At 38.7% G+C, this 25,636-nt stretch overlaps 1 protein-coding gene across 1 annotated transcript in view; it reads right to left on the bottom strand.

Annotated features, from left to right (window-relative positions):
* Positions 1-10,894: 10,894 nt before the first annotated feature.
* The window catches only part of FAM171B (family with sequence similarity 171 member B), a gene marked incomplete at both ends in the record, with an annotated part of 34,118 nt that continues 19,376 nt past the window's right edge, over positions 10,895-25,636 (bottom strand). Inside the window, 7 exons of the mRNA XM_082483562.1 lie at positions 10,895-12,230; positions 13,421-13,544; positions 14,340-14,456; positions 18,282-18,449; positions 20,281-20,439; positions 21,844-21,936; positions 22,471-22,704. Coding sequence (XP_082339688.1) covers positions 10,895-12,230; positions 13,421-13,544; positions 14,340-14,456; positions 18,282-18,449; positions 20,281-20,439; positions 21,844-21,936; positions 22,471-22,704 — 2,231 coding nt within the window. The remainder of the gene's footprint in view (positions 12,231-13,420; positions 13,545-14,339; positions 14,457-18,281; positions 18,450-20,280; positions 20,440-21,843; positions 21,937-22,470; positions 22,705-25,636) is intronic.

Consider the following 25,636-nt stretch of genomic DNA (forward strand, 5'->3'; position numbering starts at 1 on the left):
CTCTGTCTTAGGCACTGTGCAGATGTAGAGAAATAATCTTTTCTTTGTTCTCGTAGCCACAGAAAGTCTCTAAATAAAAGAATGGAGAAAGAGAGTTTAGACATAAGAATAAAAGATGAAATAATATTCTTCTCTGGGTACCCCTTTCCAATTGCAACAAAATCAATTTACACAAGCCATAACCCTACCTGCACTAACCAAGAAACAGGAATCAGATTTAATGTGAATATAGATGTCTCTGTTCAGCAGAAATGGAACAGAGAACATGACTGAATTAGAATTGGTAAACTTAAGAACAATTCCATTCTTTTGTCATTGGAATTATGGTGATGACAGAAATACACATTTTTAGTGATATTTAGAAAAAAAAAGTATTAAGTGAGAGAGGTATGTTCCTAAACAATGTATGACTTCAAAGACCTTCAATAAAGTTAAGGCACTGGTGACTTTTTAAGACTTTTATTATATTGCATAAGCTATAACATTTTACAAATCTTAGTTACATTTCCAGCAACAGATACACTGATACTGTAGTAAATAGAGATGAAAAGACACCTCTGACAAAATATAAAAAGGTAGAAATACTTAAAACCAAGATGCTGAACATCAAGAATGTTTTTCACAAACAATACCCATACCAGAGTGTTTTTGAAAATGATTTCCAAAGTAATGAACTGCTCATTGAATATAAGGCTCAGGCAAGGTGGTGAGCACAGTCAGTGCCATCAGTTCACCTATGTTTCAGCATCTCAGAGCCAGGTTTTTATGAACTCCATGCTCCAATGAGCACTAAAAAGTGCTGTTCTACACAATAACAAGATGTTGTAAAAATTGTACTGTTCTAACATGGACTGAAGTGCAACAAGTGCTTCAAAGGAATTGAATCAGTTAACTGGGGAATAAAGTACCAGTACATTTTGGGGAGGGGGAATATAGGAATGTTCAATAAGTCTTAAATTGACTGAGAAAAAAATCATTTGGTAAAATAGTTTTCAATACTAAAAATAATGACACAGTTTTCCCCTGCCAGTCTCAAAAAAAAAAAAAACCAAAAACCAAACAAACAACAATCTGAAGCCATTTTTTTGGTAATCAGAACACACTGAATACTGTTTTTAAAAGAAAATGAAGCTCAGGTTAAAGTAATTTAAACCATCTTTCATATAAATTCTTTAACATAAATATAGCTGCCTACTGTTAGAAGTGTGGCACAAATTAGTGCAAACTACTATAAAAGAATGCTCATTTTTAACTCTGTAGGCACAGCACTGTGTTTTGCATAATTCCACTGAATTAAAAAAAACTTACAAAGCAGAAGCTTGGGTTATATAAACAATGCAGGTTAGGCTCCAAACTGAGATAAAAATTGGTTCTAGAAAATAAGAATTAAGTACCTATCTCCACACACTTTCTGCTTCCACTAGCAAGGACGATTAGCAGCTGAAAAAAAGGATTTTTATCATTATAGTAGTTTTTATATATAAACATATATTAATTTCATTTTTGAAGTTAAAAATCCCAGTTTCGTACCTGTAAATCCAGTGACTTCAAGATGCTTACTCTTGACTTATGAAATTGAATCAGATCCCATATGTGCATTTTTAAAAGATACTACTGTTCAGATTGCTAAAGATATATTTTTTTTTTAATTTCTTTTCAAACATAAAATACAAAAAACCAGGGTTTACAACAGTTACCATCATCATCAACATGCAAGAGTCAGTATTCCAACATAAAAAACACTAGATCTGCCTTTTAAAATATTATAAAAGCTACATAATTTTAAGTATGAATCGAGGTTTTTTTTGGCTAACAGAAAAAAAACCCATAATGTGCTTTTCAGATAGTCAGGTGTCCCACTGATAAAATAAGTCTGATAAAAGAGAAAGGCACTTCAGCAGGCTAATTTATCTTCAGATTTTCCTAATATGCAGTACTAGACAACAGATGTAGTGTACTGCCTTTTAATTTGCACAGTGTTAGATCAGTAATATTATTAACCTGTTTCACTTTTCAATTAATGAGAAGAGTTTAGACTGGTGCCCATTCATTTCATCCTCTTTGGTACAAATTACTACATAAAAATAAAGCAGACAACTAAACTTTCTTACATCCCGGGTTATTTTTTGTGCAACATTTCTAGCTCTACAGTGGTAAATAATGTCCCTAATCATCAAATCAGTTTTGCTTTCACCTTTGTAAGATACCAGAGGTCTTTTATTTTCTGGAAGTAGTATAAAGATTTTTCCTGTTAATCAAATGGAATTTTTAAGTGACTCCCTACCTTTTTTCTTCTTTTTTTTTTTTTTTAATTTCTACAATATGTGGCATTTGGTAACAATCTGAAAATGACTGTCAATTAGGTTATTCTAGGTAACATATCCAGACTAATGTGCATACAGCTGCATACTGTTTAGCCTGATCACTTCCCTTCATTTATGATACAACAAAGTACTGACCTAAGCCACATGAATTACCTGCAGAAAAAAGCCTTGGCTAACTCCATTAACTACCTTATCAAAAACAGCTAAGACCTGGAACTGGTATACCCTTCTGCAAGAAGAATCCCAACACCATGTATTGCATCCATGGCAAGGAAACTGTCCTGAAGTTCATTAACCGCCTTTCACCTTAGATATTTGACAAAATTTGGTCGAGTGTTCTCTACCTCACTTAAAACTGTACGTACATGTATGTGAGTTTTTTTGCAAAAGGTGACAGCTCAAGAAGCATCTTGTAAAGAACTGAGACATCATTCTTGCAAACATTTGTGTTTTTCAAAAATAATCAATTCCACTGAAGCACAAATATCTCTCAGTTTGGAAACAAGCATTAGAAAGAAGCTATATCCTTTCAAACTTTCCCACCCATTCCCCTCTAAGGAGAAGGGGCTTACTTTAAAGGTGCTTCAGGCATGGTCCACTTCTTATTCTCAAGGTAATAAACCTTCAGATTCAAAGAAGTCAAAGCCTCTAAATGTTTCCCTGCCCTTTCCAAGAGCAGCGTACTTGCTACTGTTTGTATAGACCTCATTTTAGCACTAGCATTTTAGCAGTCTGTTACTGCTGCAATACTGAGCCAACAGAAAAGAAAAATTAAAAAATAAATTCATTGACTCCTATAAATTCCTGTTGAAATCATGAATAAAAATATAGAAAAGCATTAGTTTGACCACAAAGACAATTTCCACATATGTTGCACATCGTGTATGATCAGATCTGGAATAAAAATTTTTAGAACTCAGTGTAGTCAAACTCCTTTTTTTAATAATCTAAAACTAAAAAGAAATCCAGTCGCTAATAGGTAACCCAGGTTTCCAGTGCACAAATTCCAACATACAGCTGGAGCATGAAGACTCAGATAATATATTCTGCAAATACTGAATATAAATATGAAGTATAATTCTAATAATTTTAGAGTTATATAGAGATTTTTAAAATCCAAGATTTAATGCTTGTGATAGGGCTGAGGAAGAATTCCCTGTCATTGCATGTTTAGGGGCATCACCTGTTTTCATGTAGCCATTATCTATGCAGATACAACTGCAGCAATAATTTCTCTCTACAGAATAGTTTTCTCATATTCTGACACAGAAAACAAGTTATGTATTTATTTTTAATATAAAATTCAACTTTAGAAAAGCCTTTTCCAGTGTTACCAGCAGCATAAGACATTATGCAATAAATGCTAGCAAGTTACACACAGAGAAGTTGTAACTTTGTTGTAAAATGGGATCTACAAAGCAAGCAAAGACCGCTGTTGCTTGACTGGCATGGATAGAAGGAACAGCTAAAGACAGCCTTGGAAATGGTATTACCAGAACTGCAGCATGCACTTTCCAGAAAAAAAAAAAAAAAAGTATTCCACTAAAAGAAATGCCCACACCCTCATTTGGCAAGGGAGGAGCTACTATCTCGTAGAGATACCAATCACATATATGATGAGATGCCTATTGTTCAGAAAACTTTATTTTATCTTTCTTCATACCCCTGAGAAACCTAGCAGCAAGAAACTCTTGCAAGATCTGTCCCACTCTCATTTGCTTTGTTGGCTAAAAGCTGAAGTGCATCACTAATGCACAGCCTTTAAAGAGGCCCTTTTGCACTACAACACGTGCAAGGTAAAATTGTGACTAAATCCAGACAGCCAAAAGCCCTTCTAGAATGACAGTACAGAACTGAACTCCGCTCTTTGTTCTTGATCAGCTAGCAAAGCAGACAAGAATCTGCGCTACATCACTACGTCTTTTGGCACCATTACTTTGAATTCTCAAACTTATAGTTGATCAAGATTTCTAATTCTTTTTCTTTGGTGACCACATACCTACTCTGATGCAGAACAACAACACTGGAGTGCGAAACTTCATTCCTTTGAACTCACACGAATAAAGCCATTTAAGATAGTCTATTTTAATGATACAAGTAACTTTGAGAAATTAGGTCTTTTTTTGGTATATACGATGAAAAAATCCATTAAAAAAATCTGCAATATATTTAAGTTACTGTAGGTAAACAAAATTTCAAGTAGAGACATATCAATTTAGTATTAAAACCTCAAAACCATTAGTTTGTCAGGGATTTTCTGTTATGTTCAACAGCATGTATATGGTCTCTTTTTGAAAAGGGAGTCATTAGAACTGATGCAACTCTAAAAGCAGAGCAATGTTGAACCTCAAAAGTCAAAGTAGCTTTCAGAAGAAACACTTAAAATATATAAATGGATTCCTACTAATATATATAACAAAGCAAATGATGAAAATATCAGCATCTTGGGCTACAGAGTCAGTTATACACACAATCCAGCTGAACTGAATATAGAAAAAAAGTATTGTGAAAATGTATTTGGTATAGGAAAATTGAATTACAGTTACCTAAGAAGTAGCAAAGGCATGCTAATATGACAAGCCATCTATCTGGGTTTTGGCTGGGATAGTTAATTTTCACAAGAAGCTGGGAGGGGGCACAGCCAAGACAGCTGACCCAAACTAGCCAAAGGGATATTTGATACTTTATGACATCATGTTCAGTATATAACTGGGGACGTGGATCGCTGCTTGGGAATGGGCTGGGCATCAGGTTCCGGGTGGTAAGCAATTGCATTCTGTGTCACTCACTTTGTATACTCCTTTATCAGTATTATTGCTATCATTTTTCTCTTCCTCTGCTGCTCTATTAAACTGCCTTTATCTCAACCCATAAGTTTTACCCCTTTCTTTCTGATTCTCCTTCCCATCCCACCGGGGAGGGGAGGAGTGAGCGAGCGGCTGCATGGTACTTAGTTGCCAGCTGGGGCTAAACCACAACAGTCCTTTTTGGTACCCGATGTGGAGCTCAAAGGGTTGAGATAATGACAGATCTGACCAGAAGGTGTTAAAACAAATTTGTTGTATTAGTTATAAGCATTCACTATATTAGTGTAATAGTCACTGGTCACAAAGTTGCTTTATTTCTTCTCAGAGTTGTGTTACGTAATACCTGACTTGCTGTATGCGCTGTTTACCAGTATTTATGTGCTGTTTATTACCTGCGGAAGTTGGATCAAGGTTACCATTTTGATTTATGGAGTAACACTGGCTTATAGTACGATAAAATCATTGATGATAAGACCAATATTGTATTTGTACTCAGAATTGCCATCACCTTTGTACTTTGGAAGCCATCTAGTGGAAACTATTAATAATTGCTCTTTTTACCTCTTCTCGGAGAACGAATCTGTGCGGGGAGACAGCTTCCTTCCATCTTCGTCTTCTCCTCCTGGCTAATTACAATAGCTCTTGAGAATTTTTAACATCCTTAGGATATTCAAACCAGCATGTTCCTATTTCTATGTCTCCTGAATGCATTTCTGGTCTTAAAATTGTTTAAGGTTAACAAGCAATTTAGGAATATGACCCAGGCTCCGTGAAAGTATGGTCATAGGTGGCATGGCATGTGGGAGAATGCCAACTCACTGGCAGTTGTCTTGGAAAGAAAACGAGGGACAAACGGTGTACGAATTGGCTGGCCAACTCCAGTGATACGAAGGAAGCCTCTCTATGGGCCTGCATCTTAGCAGTGGAGAAACTGCCAGACACATTAGCCAAGAAACCGTCTGAGAAACTGTCCCAAGAGTTCTGTTCCTCACCTGTATGGACCACTGTCTCAGCTGGTGAGACCCACACTCCCCACAAGTCTAAGAAAGGCATGGTGGCTGGCTTGGTGGGTAGCACCTGTGCTGCCAGTCATGTATGCAAAGAGCCCCTAGCCACATACGGCAGATACCTGAGGCCACCAAATATCACCTCAGGCAATGAGCCTACCGAGGAGACTCCTTAACCAATGAGAGCTGCATATGACCATGACCAACAGATGACCATGCTTCAGATCCAATCCAGGGTATAAATGAGGGTCCCACCAGAGACCCCTTCTGAGTGGTTCTCCTCAGAGCAGCAGGTCTGTAATCAGAAGCCCTCCCTTTGGGTTGGGATGCCATCCAAAGCAACTTCCCAGGACCGAGTGTCCTCACCTTACAGGTGAGTGATTTGCACATTTTGAGTGATCATTCTAAGCTTAGATTTAGTTACACACCCAGGAATTCTGGAAGTGATCATGGACTGGCCAGAAGGCAAAGATTTCAGAATAGCACCAGAAGAGGAGGTGATGTGTGCCCCACTGTATAATAAACTGCCAGAAAATGAGAGGAAATATACCCTGTTCACAGATGGGTCCTGTCGTATTGTGGGAAGGCATCAGAGGTGGAAGGCTGCTGTGTGGAGTCCTATACAACAATTCACAGCAACTGCGAAGGAGAAGGTGAATTGAGCCAGTTTGCAGAGATGAAAGTCGTTCAGCTGGCTTTAATCACTGCTGAATGAAAAAAAAAAAAAAATGGCCAATACTTTACTTCTATCCTGACGCATGGATTGTGGCAAATGCCCTGTGGGGGTAGTTACAGCAACGGAAGCAGACCAACTGGTGGTGCAGAGGCAAACCCATCTGGGTAGCCCCATTGTGGCAAGATATTGCTGCCTAGCTCAAGAAGCTGGTTGTAAAAGTATGTCACATTGATGCCCATGTACCCAAGAGTCAGGCCACTGAGGAATATCAAAACAACCAGAAAGTAGATCAGGCTGCTAAGACTGAAGTGGCTGAAGTGGACCTGGACTGGCAACATAAGGGTGAATTATTCATAGCTCGGTGGACCCATGACGCCTCAGGCCATCAAAGAAGAGATGCAACATACAGATGGGCTCGTGACCAAGAGGTGGACTTGACCATGGACACTATCACACAGGTTATCCATGAATGTGAAGTGGTTAAAGCTTCTCTGGTATGGAGGACAATGGCTGAAATATCACTATGGGGAGACCTGGCAGATTGTTACACACTCCCACAAACCCGCCAAGGCAAGCACCATGTGCTTACAATGGTGGAAGCAACCACCCAATGACTGGAAACATCTCCTGTGCCCCATGCCACCACCCAGAACACTATCCTGGGCCTTGAAAACCAAGTCTCACGGTGACATGGCACCTCAGAGAGAATTGGGCCGGACAACAGGACTCATTTCCAAAACAGCCTCATACCTGGGCCAAAGAGCTTGGCATTGAGTGGGTATATCACATCCCCTATCATGCAACAGCTTCTGGGAAGATACAATAGACTGTTAAAAACTACACTGAGAGCCATGGGGTGATGCGACCTTCAAACATTGGGATACACATTTAGCTAAAGCTACTTGGTTAGTTAACACCAGGGGATCTACCAATTGAGCTGGCCCTGCCCAATCAAAACTTCCATGTACTGTAACAAGGGGATAAAGTCCCTGTAGTGCACATGAAGAACAGGTTAGGGAAGACAGTCTGGGTTAGCCCTGCCTCAGGCAAAGGCAAACCCATCTGCAGGACTGCTTTTGCTCAAGGACCTGGGTGCACTTGGTGGGTGATGAGAGAGGATGGGGAGGTTTGATGTGTACCTCATGGGAATGTGATTGTGGGGAGAATAGCCAATGAATCAAATTGTATGATGTTAATTGCTAAATAATCCTGCCACTGTATGTCATCACTACTACAGTTGCTAATATCAATGGTATTACAGTAAAAATCACCCAAATTAATGAAGGATGAACTTTGATGAAACCGAGCAAAGTGCAGCAGTGATGGAACTAGAACTGCCTTCAGCAATTAGCACCCAGCAACTTCTTCGAGACTGACATCTTCAACCCGCAGATTGTGGGCACGAGCAGTACCAGCTGCGAGCTCTGGATGCAGCATGCAACAATCCAACATCACACACCATCTCTCCTGCCCTGAAGGACTGCTATGACATAAGGACCCCAAAAGTCATGGCAGCATGCAACAATCCAACACCACACACCATCTCTCCTGCCCTGAAGGACTGCTATGACATAAGGACCCCAAAAGTCATGGATTAAATGAACTCAACTGACGGTTTAGAGGGATGGCCCATAGACTAAGGGAATGATATCTGTGTGCATATATATATGCGCATGTGAATATATACACACATATAAAAGACAGGAAAAGTGGTGGTGGTTAACTGGAAACTGTAAGATCTGCGCATGACGTAGATTGTATAGAACAAGGGGTGGATAATGTCCTGGTTTTGGCTGGGATAGAGTTAATTTTCACAAGATGCTGAGAGGGGGCACAGCCAGGATAGCTGGCCCAAAATAGCCAAAGGGATATTTGATACCATATGACATCATGTTCAGTACACAACTGAGGGAGTTGGTGAGGGGGTGAGGTGGGGCAGGGATCAATGCTCAGGAATTGGCTGGGCATCAGGTTCCAGGTGGTGAGCAATTGCACTGTGTCACTCACTTTGTATATTCTCTTATCAGTATTATTTTTGTCATTTTTCTCTTCCTCTGCTGTTCTATTAAACTGCCTTTATCGCAACACATGAGTTTTACCTCTTTCTTCCCAATTCTCCTCCACATTCCACCGAGGAGGGGGGAAAGGAGTGACCGAGCAGATGCATGGTATTTAGTTGCCAGCTGGGGCTAAACCACAGACAGCACCTTCACCTCTGGAGTAGATGAATTGTATAAGTAAGCCAGATTCTTTTGGCCGATTAAAATTATAGACTTATTTGCACACCTATCTTAAAGTTATTTTGCACCTTCATACTTGTGAACTCAATAGGAACATCATAATTTGCTCATGAAGCAACTGCACACCTTGCATATTCTTCTAGAAACAGGACCAGAAAACTGACAATCCCAAAACAACAGACATTTCACAGTAACATTTCCTGAGTAAGTATTCCCAGAAGCCCAGCTGTGTAGGATATTTCCCAACTCCTGAGTGTACTACAGGGCAGACAACTGAGTGTACCTCACCCCACAACTCAGCTATAGGCATTGTATGTTTGGGTCTTGGTATAGAACCTTAACCAGGCTCTAAGGGAAATATTTATAAAGCTTTTTTAGGATGACTTATAGTGAAACTGCCAAAGCCAAAATGCTGGAACTTATTTCATCAGGGAAACAGCTTAAAAGCCACAGAAAGACATTCTATATACTATACGAAGCACATTAACAGATGCATCTAATTTTCTGTTAGCCAAAGTTGAAACAATCACTTTGACAAGATGAACATTAAAAATAAAGAATATTCTGATGGCCTTTTCCTTCCTCTATACATATCTTAGTTACATTTCATGCATTCATGACTTTTGGTAAATTTAACTCTAAGATGAGTCATAAGTAGTATTTATATTGCATTATAGACCAAATTTTGCAATCTGTTCTCTCATGCTCATAAAAAAACCCCAACTTTTAAAGCCTGTTTAACCCCTCTGCAATGCACAACCTAGACAAAAGCAGCTCAGGCTGGCAAAATGTAGGCACATAAACCTCTGATGATCTTCCATTTTTTAAAACACAAAATAAAAAGCAACAGTGTTGAACTTTCCTGCTAAAGGAAACTATTTCAAAGGCATAATTTGTCTAAACTTGCATACTTTTTTCTTATGGGCCAAACTCTAACTTATAAATATGCAGGTATTCAACTAGGTTGTGGAACTCAACTGGCCCAGCAGCATGCAGAAGAGAAGATTTTAACTGACAACAAAGCCGAAACAAGACACTGGGATCAGTAGTAGCAGCAGCTCCAAATGCTACCGGAACCAGTCCTTTCCTGCTGGATGTGGACACTTCATAGCAGATGCCAATCTTCAATGTCCACAGTTCGTAACAAAACAGATTAAAACAAAGCAGATGGGCAACATTTTAAGACAGATTATGAACTGCAGCAGCCACAGAGCTTGTACACTTCCCCCTTCTGCCACTGCTATATGGAATGGCAACCTTTTGCAAATGGATGGGCACACAGGTAGGGCAATAATGCTATAGAGCTCCGCTGATAAATCCAACAGGGCTCATCTGCTGGTGTCGTGGAACAAACTGATGAAACATTTTACATTATATAAAGAAGTAGTAACAGATCCCTAGAAAAGTTCATATATAAAATACTGTACAGATGGTCACATTGATTAGGAACAAGGCTAAGGAATGGCTTTAACTAGTCTACTAATGCATTAGCAATAAGTACAAAAAAATTAAAACATGTGCCTACATTTCTCACTGTGCATTCCCAGAGGTGTGTCCAAGAATGACAGGCTAATTAAAATGTGGGCCTTCCTTAAACTGCCAGCAAAATTAGGAACTGGAAAATTTTAATAGTAGCATTTCCCTGTTTTCAATTCACATTGAATATCAATTGCCCAGTTGAACTTTAGTAACTCAATCTGCGTATTAAAAAAAAAAAAAGTAACTTTTCTTGATACTAGAAAACAACATTTCCCTTGTAAACCCAACACTGCAGAATTACAGAAGCAGCCAAGAGGTCAATAACCAGCAGGGAGAGCAACAACACAAAGCACATTGTGTTTTAATTTATAGGAATAAGCGGCCTCTCCTCTCTTTTCTTCCAGATATTGGTTTTGCTATCTCTTTTCGTGATAGATGGTCTATCCCTTTTTCTAGCAGAAGGGATACCAGATTCATGACTTCCTGATACAGTTTTTCTTCTTAGACCTTCTTCATCATGCTGTTCTATGGCTGACCCATTTCCTCCATCCAGAATGTGCCTTACAGCCTGGTCCTCTGGAGTGCAAACAGTTGTCCCACTTTCACTGCTACTCAAATCCAGATCTTCCAAGTAAAGGATCTTAGAATGCGGCATATTTTTTATGAAAGTTTTCTCTCTCTCCAGCTTCCTACTAGGGTGATGCTCATTCATGTCCACACCAGAGTCCAGACTGGTATCATTACTCTCTGTTTTTCTGCCCTTTTTCAGATCTATGAAAGAATGTCTCACTTGAGCGATTGGCTTTCCATCCAGGGACACAAACCATGCTCGAGGGTGTGGAGATGGTTTTCCTTTAGAGAGTTCCAATAATGTTTGTTCTGAAATACCTTGAAGTTCAGATGAAAATGGAGTCATTACAACTGCTTCATTCAATGTCCCAGGAACAGAGACAGATTCAAGTAAGCTATTAGTGTACCGGCCCCAGTTTGATGTTTGAGAAGGTAAGCCCTCTTCACCATCTAATGTACTGTTTTCATCTCTGCAGACAGAAGGCTGTGGATGAGAGTGCACTGGAATTTTCGGTAACGTTTGCATGTAACTGTCGCGATTCATGGGTTCCATCATGGGGCTATATACTAACTGCCCTTTTCTCGGCAAAGTTGCTGATTTAGCAGGATGCATTTGTTCTGGGGAGTGGAAAAGGTCAGAGGTTTGAAGAATAGCAATAGGTTGATTGTAAATATGCATTAGATGTTCTGGGATATGGGAAAGCCCATACATCTCCTCTTTCAGTGAAAGGTATCTGTTTTGGTCTTGAATGTCCCTAGGAGCCTGGGAAACAGTACCATTACTATGCTTCTGCTGCTGTAAATGCCTAACTACAGCATTAGGCTCCAATGAATGGGCTGAATTTCTTGACTGACCAGTCTGACAGGATGACTGATAAGAAGCATCCTCTGTGTAGATTTTAAAATTGTCTCGTGATTTTCCATCTTCTGTGTCTATGGACATCCTTCTTTGAGGGCTGTATGAAGAGATCTTCGGTGTATATAACTGTGACTTATCCTCCAACTTTAAAGACCCTTTGACAGCATTGATGTGATTTATGTGAGTTGTTGATGTTGTCTGGTCTTTTTTTATGACCTCCAGCTTAGTTGTATTTTTTTCCTTCTTTTGTGTCCGACCACATTTATCCCTATGCAAAAGAGATGCAAGGTGACTGTAGAGCATACTAGGAAATACTAGACTATTAACTGAAGATTAGATTTTGGTTATAGTTATAGTGTAATGTTATGTCACAAACTTAAAATGAAATTCTGTAATAACTGTAATTTTTGAAAAAATATTAGGGTACATGTTAAGGGTTAGCTAAGGAAACAAATCTCAACTTCAAAAGACTATTTATTGAGTGCACCCTCAGCAAGTTTGCCGATGATGCCAAACTATGTGGTGCGCCTGACATGCCGGGGAAGGGATGCCATCCAGAGGGACCTGAACAGGCTTGAGAGGTGGGCTCGTACAAACATCATGAGGTTCAACAAGGCCAAATACAAGGTCCCACATGTGGGTGAGGGCAATCCCATGCACAAATACAGGCTGGGCAAAGAATGGATTGAGAGCAGCCCTGAGGAGAAGGACTTGGGGGTGCTGGTTGATGAGAAGCTCAACATGAGTCAGCAACATGCACTCACAGCCCAGAAAGCCAACTGCATCCTGGACTGTATCAAAAGAAGCATGGCCAGCAGGTTGAGGGAGGTGATTCTGCCCCTCTACTCCACTCACATGAGACCCCACCTGGAGTACTGCATCCAGTTTTGGAGCCCTCAGCACAAGAAGGACATCGACCTGTTGGAGCAGGTCCAGTGGAGGGCCACCAAGATGATCAGAGGACTGAAGCCCCTCTCCAGTGATGACAGGATCAGAGAGTTAGGGTTGTTCAGCCTGGAGGAGGGAAGGCTCCAGGGAGACCTTATAGCAGCTTTCTAGTATCTGAAGGGGGCTTACAAGAAAGCTGGAGAGGGACTTTTTGCAAGGGCGTGTAGTGATAGGATGAGTGGTAATGGCTTCAAACTGGAAGAGGGTAGATTAAAATAGATATTTAAGTTAGAAATTTTTCACTATGAAGGTGGTGAGACACTGGAACAGGTTGCCCAGAGAAGTTGTAAATGCCCCATCCCTGGAGGTGTTCAAGGCCAGGTTGGACAGGGCTTTGAGCAACCTGTTCTAATGGGAGGTGTCCCTGCCCATGGCAGGGGGGTTGGAACTCCATGATCTTTAAGGTCCCTTGCAGCCTAAACCATTCTGTGATTCTATGATCAACCTTAAATTCCATTTAAATTCCATGTATACTGAGCTTATTAGAGCTTTTTTTTTTTTTTTGCTTACCTGCAGTAACAAAGAAGAACAGCAACAAATCCAATGATAATGACAACAGTACCTCCCAGTATGGCCGTAAGGAACACTGTGTGATAGGCTGTTATGTCCTTGGAAACCGCACTAATAATCGATTCTAGGTTGTCAAACAAAACCAGACAAGAATTAGTTTTCAAAAACAGGTAATTATGCTTGATATGCAGAGCTGTAGCTAATAAATTAAACTGTACTTTTCCAGTGATTTTGTGTTCCTATGGCACTATGTTTATCCTTCCCATTTCACCTTGCTATTTCAGCAAACTGGAAAATATACAAACGGTGGTTACAATACAATGGATCTTTGAAGGTTCATCTCAAGTACTAAAGTATTACCATAACATCTACTAAATTCCAGTCAAATTACATTTGTATTAGTTGGGCAAACTGACTTAGAAACATGGTCTACATTTTCTATTTAGTGCTTCTGTCAGAAAGCGCTAACTGTTTTTCAATTTTGACACCATAGCTCTCTGCTAAGAATCACTTCATGTGAATTTGCAAAACATGCAACAAGTGTACACAAAACAGAATCCACTGGGACCATTTTGCCCCAGACTAATTTTGCTGTATTTCTTCCTGTCACATATGATCCTCAACAGTAAGGGATCTATGTAGTCACAGTTTCCTTGCAGGCTTCTTCCAAAAGATGGCGATAGTATAAACACATAAGTTCAAATACAGTCTGGACTTTTCCCCTTATAGCATTTGAAGTTCTAGGAAATGGTTATATGCACAAAGGCACACTATGAGGATTCAAACAAAAGTTATGCAACTGTTGAAATTATATGTCATTTTTCCCTTTCTAGTGTTAAATAAAGCAATCAAACTGACAGCTTTATGATACATTGTTACTTGGGTTACTCAGTAATTTCTTTGCCAGTTGTTGCAATACCTCTTGATCCAGGCAACGGAGCTGCTATCCAGTAGCCTAAGTGTTGAGCAGTATACGTCCATACTAATTGACCATCTGCTTCCTTTACCATTCCTAGCCCACGGCTTACCCAAGCACCTGAAAAAAAAAAAGGACAAAATATTGCTCATGCCGTGCAGGATTCTTCTATACCTCAAACCATTAGCAATTAGGCTATTGCCAAAAATGCACAAGGTCACAAGAAACACTGAAACTTCTGACCTATACGCTATCTATTACACAGCTTTAGCTAAACATGCAAACTTTCTCTCTTGACAATTTCATTGCAAATATCCCTGTGTGGGCATTTACTTTGAAATAAAGCATCACCCTTACTTACCAGAATTTAACTTAATATGATTCATTTATGTATTAACAACTGTCTTTCATAGATATGCACATAAATAATTTGAAAAATCTTATTATATGAGCTTAAGCATGTATGAAAGCCAAGGCTAAAAAAAAAAAAAAAAATAATCAAGGAGCAGGTAATCTAAGCATATGAATACAAGTTTAACATGAGCTAGCAGCACTTAGTAGGAAAACATTTTAATCTAATAAAGCACAACAGTATAAACAATGTTTGTCTTAAATGTTCTTTCCTGCTCCCTGCCCCAAGGCAGTAACAGTTCACTTCGCCCAAGGAAAGTCTATTGTTAGGACACAGATTTCACACCATCTGTTTGGCAAAGCAAAGGATAGGTATTATGGTATGCCAGCTTCTACAGTTAATAAAGCATGCAGTAGAATAGACAGAATTATGCTTAATGCACTTGAACACATTTATTATGGGCCATCTGTGAAATTCTAAGGACAGAAAACAACCTCTTATAAACAACCTTAAATTTTCAAACTGGAAATACTCAGAAGGAGAGAAGCAGCAGCTTTTTTAAAAAAACAATAACCGAAGCATGCAAAAAGTATAATTCATATAAGCTCTATAATTTCAATTTTTGTCCAGGACCCTTCTTTCAGCAAAGCAAAGGGAAATATCTACCAGCAAGAGATAAAGATGAGAACTGACACATGCCACATATGCACACACGCACAGACACACACAAAATATTAGACACACAAACTTGCAGCCTTCTCCTGGTACTTGTGATGGCTGGCAGAGGGCAATAGCAGCAGCCACCACCTAGGGCCCTGAAATAGGTGGTTTCTCAGTTTTCTCTGGAAAACCTTTTGTCCAGACTCAGGAGCAAGATCAGCTGGTATAGTCTTCCATCCCTAACTCTCATATGGAGGCAACAACAACAGATCCTCAAATTCTCTGTCCTGTCAACTCTACGGCAAGATGTCACTATGCTGCAAAACTGTTGTTTTACAAGTATACAGGGTAGACTACTTACAGGCAGATTTAAAAAACCAACACAAAACACCACATATACAAGACAAAAATGAATTCTAGGTCTCCAGAAGTTCTATATTGACTGAACAAATCAATAAGAAGCTATATAATCTTTGCTGTCCTCTAGTAAATTATAGCTCCCCCTCAATATACTCCATAGAAAATAGTACTTATTAAGAAAAGTGTTAAAATGTGATTTATGAGTAAGCACATATTCTCTATGATTTACTGCCATTCAAACAGAAGGATATTGTTCTCAATGTAATGTTACAGTGCAAGCTTACAAGCTCTCTTTTTTTTTTTTTGTAATTCTATCAAAATCCACAAAGTACTTTTGCTACTAATGAGGCAAAATATTTAGTAAGAAGGAAGCCACATTCAATATACATCAACAAATTCTGCATTTACAGCAGCTGGAATATAATTACAAAAACTCATTTTCCAGGAACAATCTCAGTACTATTCCACTTTGAGTAACCCCAGGGAACACTGCATGAGCAAACACATGAAAGCAGTTTCTTTTTTTCTAGTTGCATATGGGTCAGTCTACACAACATCAAACACAGACCTGTTCCCTTACCACTGTCAATACTGACACGGAAGCTCTGATTACCACTATGACATATTACACAAGGACTTCAGAGTTTAGGAGTGTGTCTCAATATCTTGCTGGGGACATTCTGCATACAACAGCTTGGATGCCGCAGCCTCATTATTCAGGCCAGTGGTAGCTCTCCATTGGTTTTGCTATGTCTTTGCATCGTAGGTAGCTCAGATGGGGGCCTACTGCTGCTTATGGACACTCTCAAATACTTGCTGGAGAGCTGAGGTGTTCAGCTGTCCTCAGTCACCAGAACCTTGACTAAGGAATGCCTTGCTACTACTCAGTTACCTTAGAAAAAAAGTCATTTTGCACATTCGGATTAAAGGTAAAAATAAAAGAAACCTATTATTTAAGAACAAACATCCAGAACAGGGAATACAGTTGCAAGTTTTCACTGTAGAGAAGAGATAAAGAAGTGGAAGAAAAAGTGGAAGTTAGAGTTATGCCCCAAAAGTCTCTCTCGTTGTCCACAGTCCTCCTTGTCCTCTCTTCAGCAAGCAGCAGCAAAGCCTCCATGCAAACACTACACCTCAGTGAGCACCCACCACAAACAATTTACCTTGACAGAACCTCTACCAGAGTACACCCCATCTGAGAGGAAAAAAACCAACTGTTTTAATTGTTTTTATTGGGTCAGCATGCTATGCCCCTGTTCTTGCTCTACTCCCAAGGCCAACATGCTTGAGTGTTGAGTAGGCCCCTCAACACCCACATACACACCTTACACTGATTTATACTCTAACCTGACCCTGTGCCAAGCTGCTTCAGCTCTGTCAGCTTTTTGTTTTAATAACATTGTTAACCGAGTTTTCTGTTTAGTGAGTTAAAACAGCTCAGCATAGGTACAGATGAGCACAGGAGCTGGTAAAAGTGGCTGTGGCAGCAAGAAATTAAAACCCACTATGCTATTTCACCATGTCAGACTAAAACATTTTCTTTGACGAAGAATGATCTCTTATCACCAGTTACCCCTCTGAAGTCTTCTAGGTGTATAGACAGACTTAATCTTCTACGCCAAAACTTACTCTATTCATTCTTTTCCCAAGAGACAACCTAGCCCATTTTTTATTAGCACATTCTTAATTCGAATTAATGTTCCTTGGTTGTTCTTCATTAAGATGATTAGGTTTTTTTCTTGAACATGTAAACAACACTTTGTTAGAGTTGGTGTCCTCTCCTGTATTTCCAACAGTTGAATAACAGCTTTTTGTCTTAATAGGGAGTAAGAGACTTACCTCTTCACTCACTTGTGTATTTCAAGACGAAGTGTGATGGAAAGTATAAGGTACAATGTAAGACAATCAGTACACTAATACACACGCACCTAATACAGGACATCTAAATGGGATAAATGTATGTAGCTCATTACTCAGTCTTGACTAAAATTAGACATGAAGGGATGACAAAAGGTTTAGAATGTCTAATCCCCAGCCTCCCCTTCCCATGCATACTATAAGAACTATGTTGTTCCCTTTGATAACTCTTATTTCCCCTTCATTTCACTTTCTGAATTGCTTTTATTATCTGAAGTAATACCTATTCCAGCTTTAGTGTCAAAGGATCTGTAGAGCTACAATCTAGGAAACAAAGCAACCAAATCTTCAATTCTGACTTGTTTTCTTAAAAGGCATTCACAAAATTACCAGGCTTAAAATTTAATATCACCTAAAATGTATCTTCCCCGAATTCTTAGCCTCTCATGAAAATAAAAATCCGTCACATTAAAAATTTGTTCAATAGGAATGCTAATGAACTTTACCAAAGCTTTTTGAACTAATGAAAACAGGGAAATTCCTTGGAACAATTCAAGCTAGTCAATCAAAAACAATATAGAAGCTCTAGTAAAATTGGTGACTATTTACCACCACCTCATATATTAGCACCATCACCGTTCCATGACATAGTGTCATGTGTCCACAACTATATAGATGTGCTAAAAGGTAGAATAACAAATAATTAACCCACTTACCAGTTTTCATATCGAATGTCCATGCAGGTATAGCATCTCCTGATTTTACAGTACTTGTGGAAAGAGGAAGTGTAATCTGAATGGGACCATTTACTTTCAGTTCCTTCCCAGTCAAAAGAACGTTTACACATATTGCAGCAAGAGGAGTCAATTCCATGCTTTTGAAACCTGAATGTGAGAAATATCTTGTCTGTAATTCTCCATTCATAGCGTATTTTTTTAAAAATATTTAGAATTAAGAATCTATAATTATAACTAAAGGCAAGCCCTCATTCATATCCAGCTACACAGTCAACTGTCACCAACTTGGTCAAATAAAAATCAACATTTCTTCTCTTCTGGACTTTTAAAATCTTGTGATTAAAATAAAACCCAGTCATTTCTATATCAAATCTGTAAAAGAGAAACAGACTTTTGACATACAGGTTCGATGTTGACTGTAGAACCAATGATTAAGCAAAACTCGGCTTGGGGGTGGAAGAAGGGTTTTTCCCCTCAGATAATTTGATTACAAAATAGGTAACCTATGTGAAATACAGATAATTAAGAATTTTTGTATAATTGCAATATACATAACATTGAATCAAACTGAAGACATATGGAAATATACGACTGCTGCATTTCTCCTTAGTTGAACAGTCCTCTTAAAATTTTCTAAAACTTTCTAATTTGGCAGTTATAATTAACTGAATAGTTAATCATGAGGCTTGTCAAAGCACTCAAAGGAAATGTTGCATATAGAAAGCTTTACAGGGCAGCCTGAAAGTTTGTTTCCTTTGTTTTCCTTAGACTAATTTGCAAATACTTCAGAATGCACAATATGACAGGATGGTGAAAGAGGCAGAAAGAGAATTAATAAGTACCAGAATAACATTAAATCTATGCAAGCTGTTAGAAGCTGGTTGTGAGAAAACTCCCAGTGCATCAGATATCAATTAGCTTCCACCTTCCCTAAAAGGAAGGCTATTCCTTTAGGAGTATATGAATAATTTAAAACACATGCCAGACAGATTGAAAGGAAAACTCGAAGGGGAAAAACATTGCTTTTTCTGTTATGTTTTACATTTAAAGAGGTGAAATATAGATAAGAAAGGTTTTTAAATATGTAAGTCAAGATATCGATATATATGATGATTTTAATTCAATGAAAACTAAAGAAGAGAGCATGACAAGTTTCAAATAAGCCATGTAGCAGCCTCCTCATGCTTCAGGTCCACCAGGAATAAAAAGGAAAACAAAAGAAAGATGGAACTGCACACAGTACAATCTACCAGAGATTACCGTATTTATGCAAGTAAAAAAAAAAAATACAACAGAATGACAAATACTACAAAGATCCAACTGCATATGAGCACAGTTATAATGACTTAGGAAACACTTACTGCTGTTCCAGTGAAACGGATGCACAGAAAACATTATTACAGTTGTGCTCTGTATACATAGTGACTACTTGGTTTCAAACAGGCTTATGCAGATTAACTGTCGGTTAGCCAAACTGAAGCTTCCATACAATCTTTATGCTAGCTGTAAAGCTCCTAGAGTCAACCTTTCTAGTGAAAATGCAGAAAACCCCACAGCTGAAGTCAATTGCTGCAATTTCACTGACTCCTTTAAGTTCACCTAGTTTACACTCTGGCCATAACCATAACCATATTTGTAAGGTGTTTACTAACACAGTTACACAGTCTCATGAAATCCTGAACATATACATATATACATACACACACATATATAAAAAGCAGACTCTGAAGGAGTATTTAAGTGTAAGATATGTGATGTTCTCATACTACAGGGAACAAGATAGAGTGACATCAATTACTTACCTGATGTGTTTACAGCTTACTCCTATAGAACAAAGCTTTGTGATTTAATGCAATAAAAGCAGGTTCAGTCCCTTTTAATTTAAGCATATGCTTCTCTGAAACACTGTGAACTCATATGCATTATAATTTGAAGATTTCTTCTTTAAAAAAAATTCTTAAACAACATATTTACATACCTGATTTATTTAGAAGAATTCCTGTAGTATAGAGAAAGCTGTCCACTTTCAAAAATTGCTCTGGCACTGTCAGATAGGCTGTAACATTTGTAATATGGTGATTTGTTGGAAGCTTTATTAAAAATTTGGGAAACTGAACACTCGGTTGAGATTTGGCATCTGTAAAAGAGTAATATTTTGCCTTAGCAATGGTAAAACAGAAATCCATTTAGCATAACCTGTTTTCACCTATTTTCTCCACAGTTTGTGTATTTCTAGTCAAGCACTTGTCACAGTGTTTTGGGTTTGTGAGGCAAGGTTTTGGTAGTGGGGGGGCTACAGGAGTGGCTTCTGTAAGAAGCTGCTAGAAGCTTCCCCTATGTCCAACAGGGCCAATGCCAGCTGGCTCCAAGACAGACCTGAAGTTGACCAAGGCCGAACCCATCAGTGACAGTGGTAGCGCCTCTGTGATAACATATTTAAGAAGGAGGGGGGGTGAGGGGGGGAGGAAGAATGCGCAACTGCAGCTGGAGAGAGGAGTGAGAATATGCGAGAGAAACAACTCTGCAGACACCAAGGCTGGGGAAAAAGGAGGGGGAGGAGGTGTTTCAGGCACCAGAGCAGAGATTCCCCTGCAGCCCATAGTGAAGCCCATGGTGAGGCAGTGTGTCCCCCTGCAGCCCACGGAGGTTAACAGTGGAGCAAATATCCACCTGCAGCCCATGGAGGACCCCATGCTGGAGCAGGTGGATGCCTGAAGGAGGCTGTGACCCCGTGGAAAGTACATACTAGAGCAGGCTCCTGGCAGGATCTGTGGGTCCGTAGGGAAAGGAGACCATGCTGGAGCAGGTTTACTGGCAGGACTTGTGACCCCATGGGGGATCCATGCTGAAGCAGTCTGTTCCTGAAGGACTGCACCCTGTGGAAGGGACCCATGCTGGAGCAGTTCGCAAAGAACTGTAGCTCAGGGGAAGGACTCATGTTGGAGAAGTTCATGGACAACTGTCTCCTGTGGGAGGGACTCCACACTGGAGCAGGGGAAAAGTGTAAGGAGTCCTCCCTCTGAAGGGGAAGGAGCACCAGAGACAAGTGATGAACTGACTGAAACCCCTGTTCCCCTTCCCCCTGCACCACTGGGGGAGGAGACAGAGAAACTGGGAGTAAAGTCAAGCCCAGGAAGAAGGGAGGGGTGGGGGGAAGGAGTTTTAAGGTTTGGTTTGATTTCTCATTATCCTACTCTGATTTGATTGGTAATAAATTAAAATAATTTTCCCAAGTCGAGTCTGTTTTGCCTGTGACCGTAATTAGTGAATGATCTCTCCCTGTCCCGATCTCAACCCACAAGTCTTCCATTATATTTTCTGTCCTCTGTCCAGTTGAGGAGGGGAAGTGATAGAGTAGCTTTGGTGGGCACCTGGCGTCCAGACAGGGTCAGCCTACCGCACACAGTCATACAATTACTGAAAATCTGGCTTTGAGTAGATAGGTATTACACAAGAATATGAACACGCCTAATTTTTTTTGTACGTGTACAGATGGTTATCACAAAATGTTTAGATTATGGTCTGCATACACTGAACTTACCAGACAGTTTTCCAGTAATTAAGACAGTATCTTCAAACAGCCATATATTAGCTTGACTTTGTGGGAATAACGAAAGCGTCACAGACGAGTATACTGTGGAAAGTGATAACATGTTACACTATGCAGCTGAAAAAAATCATGCAATATCTCCAATTCTGAAGAAATAGTGAATAGAGCAGTTAAAAAAGAGAGTATATAAAGACTGGATAAATAAATTACTCCTGTTGTCCAGACAAAGATATAACAACAGGTTATACCTGTTATACAGGGCTCAAAGCATCGGCACTCCAGGAATCACTAATCACTAAAAACAACATGCTTTTTGTCCAAACACATTACCAGCCCTTTGCTAAGTCTAGGTAAACAATTTCTCAGAATACGCTCAAGGTATCACAATATAACCTAGAGTTAGTTGTAAAGGGCTATTTTCTGTTTTAGAATACTAAGAATTTTGAAAAGCCTAACAGATCATTCACCCTTCCATCTGCATTGACAGGCACCACCTCCCTTGACTGACTTCATTCAGTCATTTTCAGTTGACAATAACTACCCAGACTGCTGAGGAAGAGAGAAATTTAATTACCGACAGATACAGTTTAATAATAGGACTGTAAGATGCTTACGTACTTGGCATTCTCCCAGTCTTCCAAGGCAAAGGTGTTAAGATGTAGCCATCCTTGTATGATACGATAGTTAAGCTTAATCCTAATTTGTAGGGAACTTTTATTAACACTGCTCCATTGTTTCCAGTAAGAGTAGAATTTGTCTTCGTGTAGTTAACAAACACTTCCACAACCGCTTGTGGCAGGTACTGATGACTGATGATGTCATTTACTTGAACTTTTAGTGTAAAAACAGATCCTATTAACAGAAAGAAAAAACAGGAGGTCATAATACATCATAACTAAGGACCAAAACTTAAATTTGTAAAGAAGTCCTAGAGTTTACACCTTAGCTATTCATCGACTGTACAGTGGATCTCTATCTCAACAGAGGGTAAACTCTGGGCAAAGGGAGGGGTGATCATACAATTATATACCACAGAGAAGAAGGAAGCAAAAAAAACCTTGAGATAGGACACAAAGATGCCAAAAGGTGTTTACCAAACTCAGCAAATATAATACCTAACCAGTTAAATAAAAAAATTAAAAAAATTACAAAGCAATTCTTCCCCTTTTCATTTAAGCTTGAACAACACACCTGTGACAATGTGAGATTCAATGTGCTTTGTAAGTGCTCTGCAATACCACACTGATAACACAGATGGTCATGTTATCCAAGCGTAACCCTTGGCTTGGGTCACACGTTTAAAGATGCACCTTGAGTTTCTAAAAACAGAGAACTGAATGTCTACAGACTGTGGGATAACAAGTTTGGTTTTACATGTGTAAAATTATTATAAAGTAACCAAATGCATCCAGACACTTTGCCTGTTTTAATCTATCGTCTCCCACCAGATTTACACTTCTGGTCTAGTTTTCATCTTTCTGTATTGCAACTTCTAAATAGTATTTGTCTACTGCTAGAGGATCTGACATTCCTTTACAATACCTAGTGTCTTGCAGAGATCATAATTACAGTGACTGAGCAGTATGTCGAAAATAGTAAGTCCACTTGAACAACAGTCTCAGGATGTTCTGAATTACACTCAATTTCTTTCCTACCTTCATTGTAAATAAACTATTAGGCAGTCTTTTCATAGACAGCAGGTACATGAAAATTGACAGAATTCCACATCACTTCCAGTGTGAAATTATGTTATTATTATAAATTAAAATATCTACGGACCACTGTTACAAATATTTCAAATAACATCCGTTTTCCAGTATTTTGGTTACACACATACTACTATTCAACACCATTGCACTACTTTATACACAAATATTTTCAAAGACATTAATGATGAATTAATAATGATTTAGGTCAAATGTCAGGCTAAGTCTGTTTGAAATTTAACTACGTAAAATTGTAGTTCAATTTCATTATGTTATCTCCTCCATAATTGAGACTGACATTGCACCAAAAGATTACTAGCATTGACCTTGATTTAAGTGAACAGGCCTTGAGAAGTAGAGCACAATCCAACAAAAAAAACAGTATGTAGTGAAGACACCCAAGTTAAGCTTCTCTGAAATAAATACTTATTTACATCTACTGTATGCATGAAGCATACCATATATTCAAGCAAAAAATGAACTGCACACAACAAAAGCTACATTGGCCTCATTTTATAACTATTTGCCACACACACAGAAGAAACTTAGCAGCTATGCCAGTTCAATTCTTTACAGTGTTATAGAAAAATCTACATCTCATTGTGCAAATTAATATATACTTTTTAAAAAAGAAAAAATATCCCAGTGGTATTTGAACATATTTGACTGAATTAAACAGAAAATGCACAATAATCTTAGAACAACATCTTCTGTCTTTTTTTTTCCTTATGCATGATATTTCAAGAATAAAATTGCTTTTACATGGCTGTTGCTAGAGGGTTTTTAAACCACATAATGATGAAAAAAAAATTATGTCACATAAGCAAATTATGGCTTCTAAACAGATCTTCCAGGCATTGATCCAGTTACACATATACTAACATGATTCCAGCAGTTTTCAAAATTTGGAAGACAGGTCATTTGCCCTTGGCCAATGACTATGTAAAAGGCTACTAATCAGGGAAAACAGAATGTGTACAATATTCTGATACTGTAATTGCTTGAAAGCCAGAAGTATCTCATGAAATGGTATTTTTTAAATAAGAAATTCAGTAGTACTAAATTCTAGCTCATGCCAATAGGAACCAATACTAGAAATGCCTGGTATAAACTAGTATTTTAACAGCCAGAATCAAGTCAGGAGGAAGAGAGCCTAGTATTACCAGCTGAAGTATGTCATAAAAAAAAAAAAAGAAAAACTAGAATGTGTTCAGAAAGGCACTTTCTTTCAATCATTTTGCACTTTTAATGTGTATCTTTTCATTTCTTGCTAACAAAAAGCCTAATGAAAACACAGGGGTGGGGGAATTACTACATTCCTCCTTCAGCTGTTAGTAAATGCAAAGGTTATTTTGTGTAAAAATATTTCTTTCTCTCATCTCCTTCAGTTACAGCCATATTAACACGCACTTTTTTTTAGAAGCTTTTGGTTGAAAAAAAAAAAAAAAAAAAAAAAAAGACGACTGCAAAAATGTAGAAAGCTATAGTATTTTCACTCTTTCTCACAGTGAGCTGACAAATATCATTGGCTGCTCTGAGCCACACTCAACTTCCATTGCTGCTTTCTCCTATGGGTTCAGAAATTGCCAAAGCATTCTTCAAAACTGATACTCTGCCCAAAAAGGTGTTGAGAAGATGCAGAAGCACGGTTGTAAATGCGGACTGAAATCCTGGGGGGGTTTCTGAGACAAAGGTCTCCCACGTGAAAACAGCCCGAGGAGTCTCATACAGTGCAAGCTCTGAAAGAGTAATTACCTGCATATTACTGTCAGATGTAACTAGCAGTTACTCAAGTGAAAAATGCTCACTTCACACCCACTAATATTAAGATAAAGATTAGAAGAGACTCGATCCCTAGTTCTCATTGCTTTTGGCCTTATCTTTTGTGCCAACATAAGTCGTCCTGACAAAAGGAAGTATGCCAATCGGCTGGGAGTTGTTCCCTCCCTGCAAGTAATATATATGAGGAAATCATTGATTTTCTAATATCAACCAGGATATACTCTGCCAACAAGTCACTTGAAGATTGTCTGCAATGATTTTGGAAAGATTTTATTCAAATTAAAAAGAAAAAAAAA

This window comes from Vanellus vanellus (assembly GCF_965231255.1).
Source record: "Vanellus vanellus genome assembly, chromosome: 5".
In the NCBI taxonomy this organism is placed as follows: Eukaryota; Metazoa; Chordata; class Aves; order Charadriiformes; family Charadriidae; genus Vanellus; species Vanellus vanellus.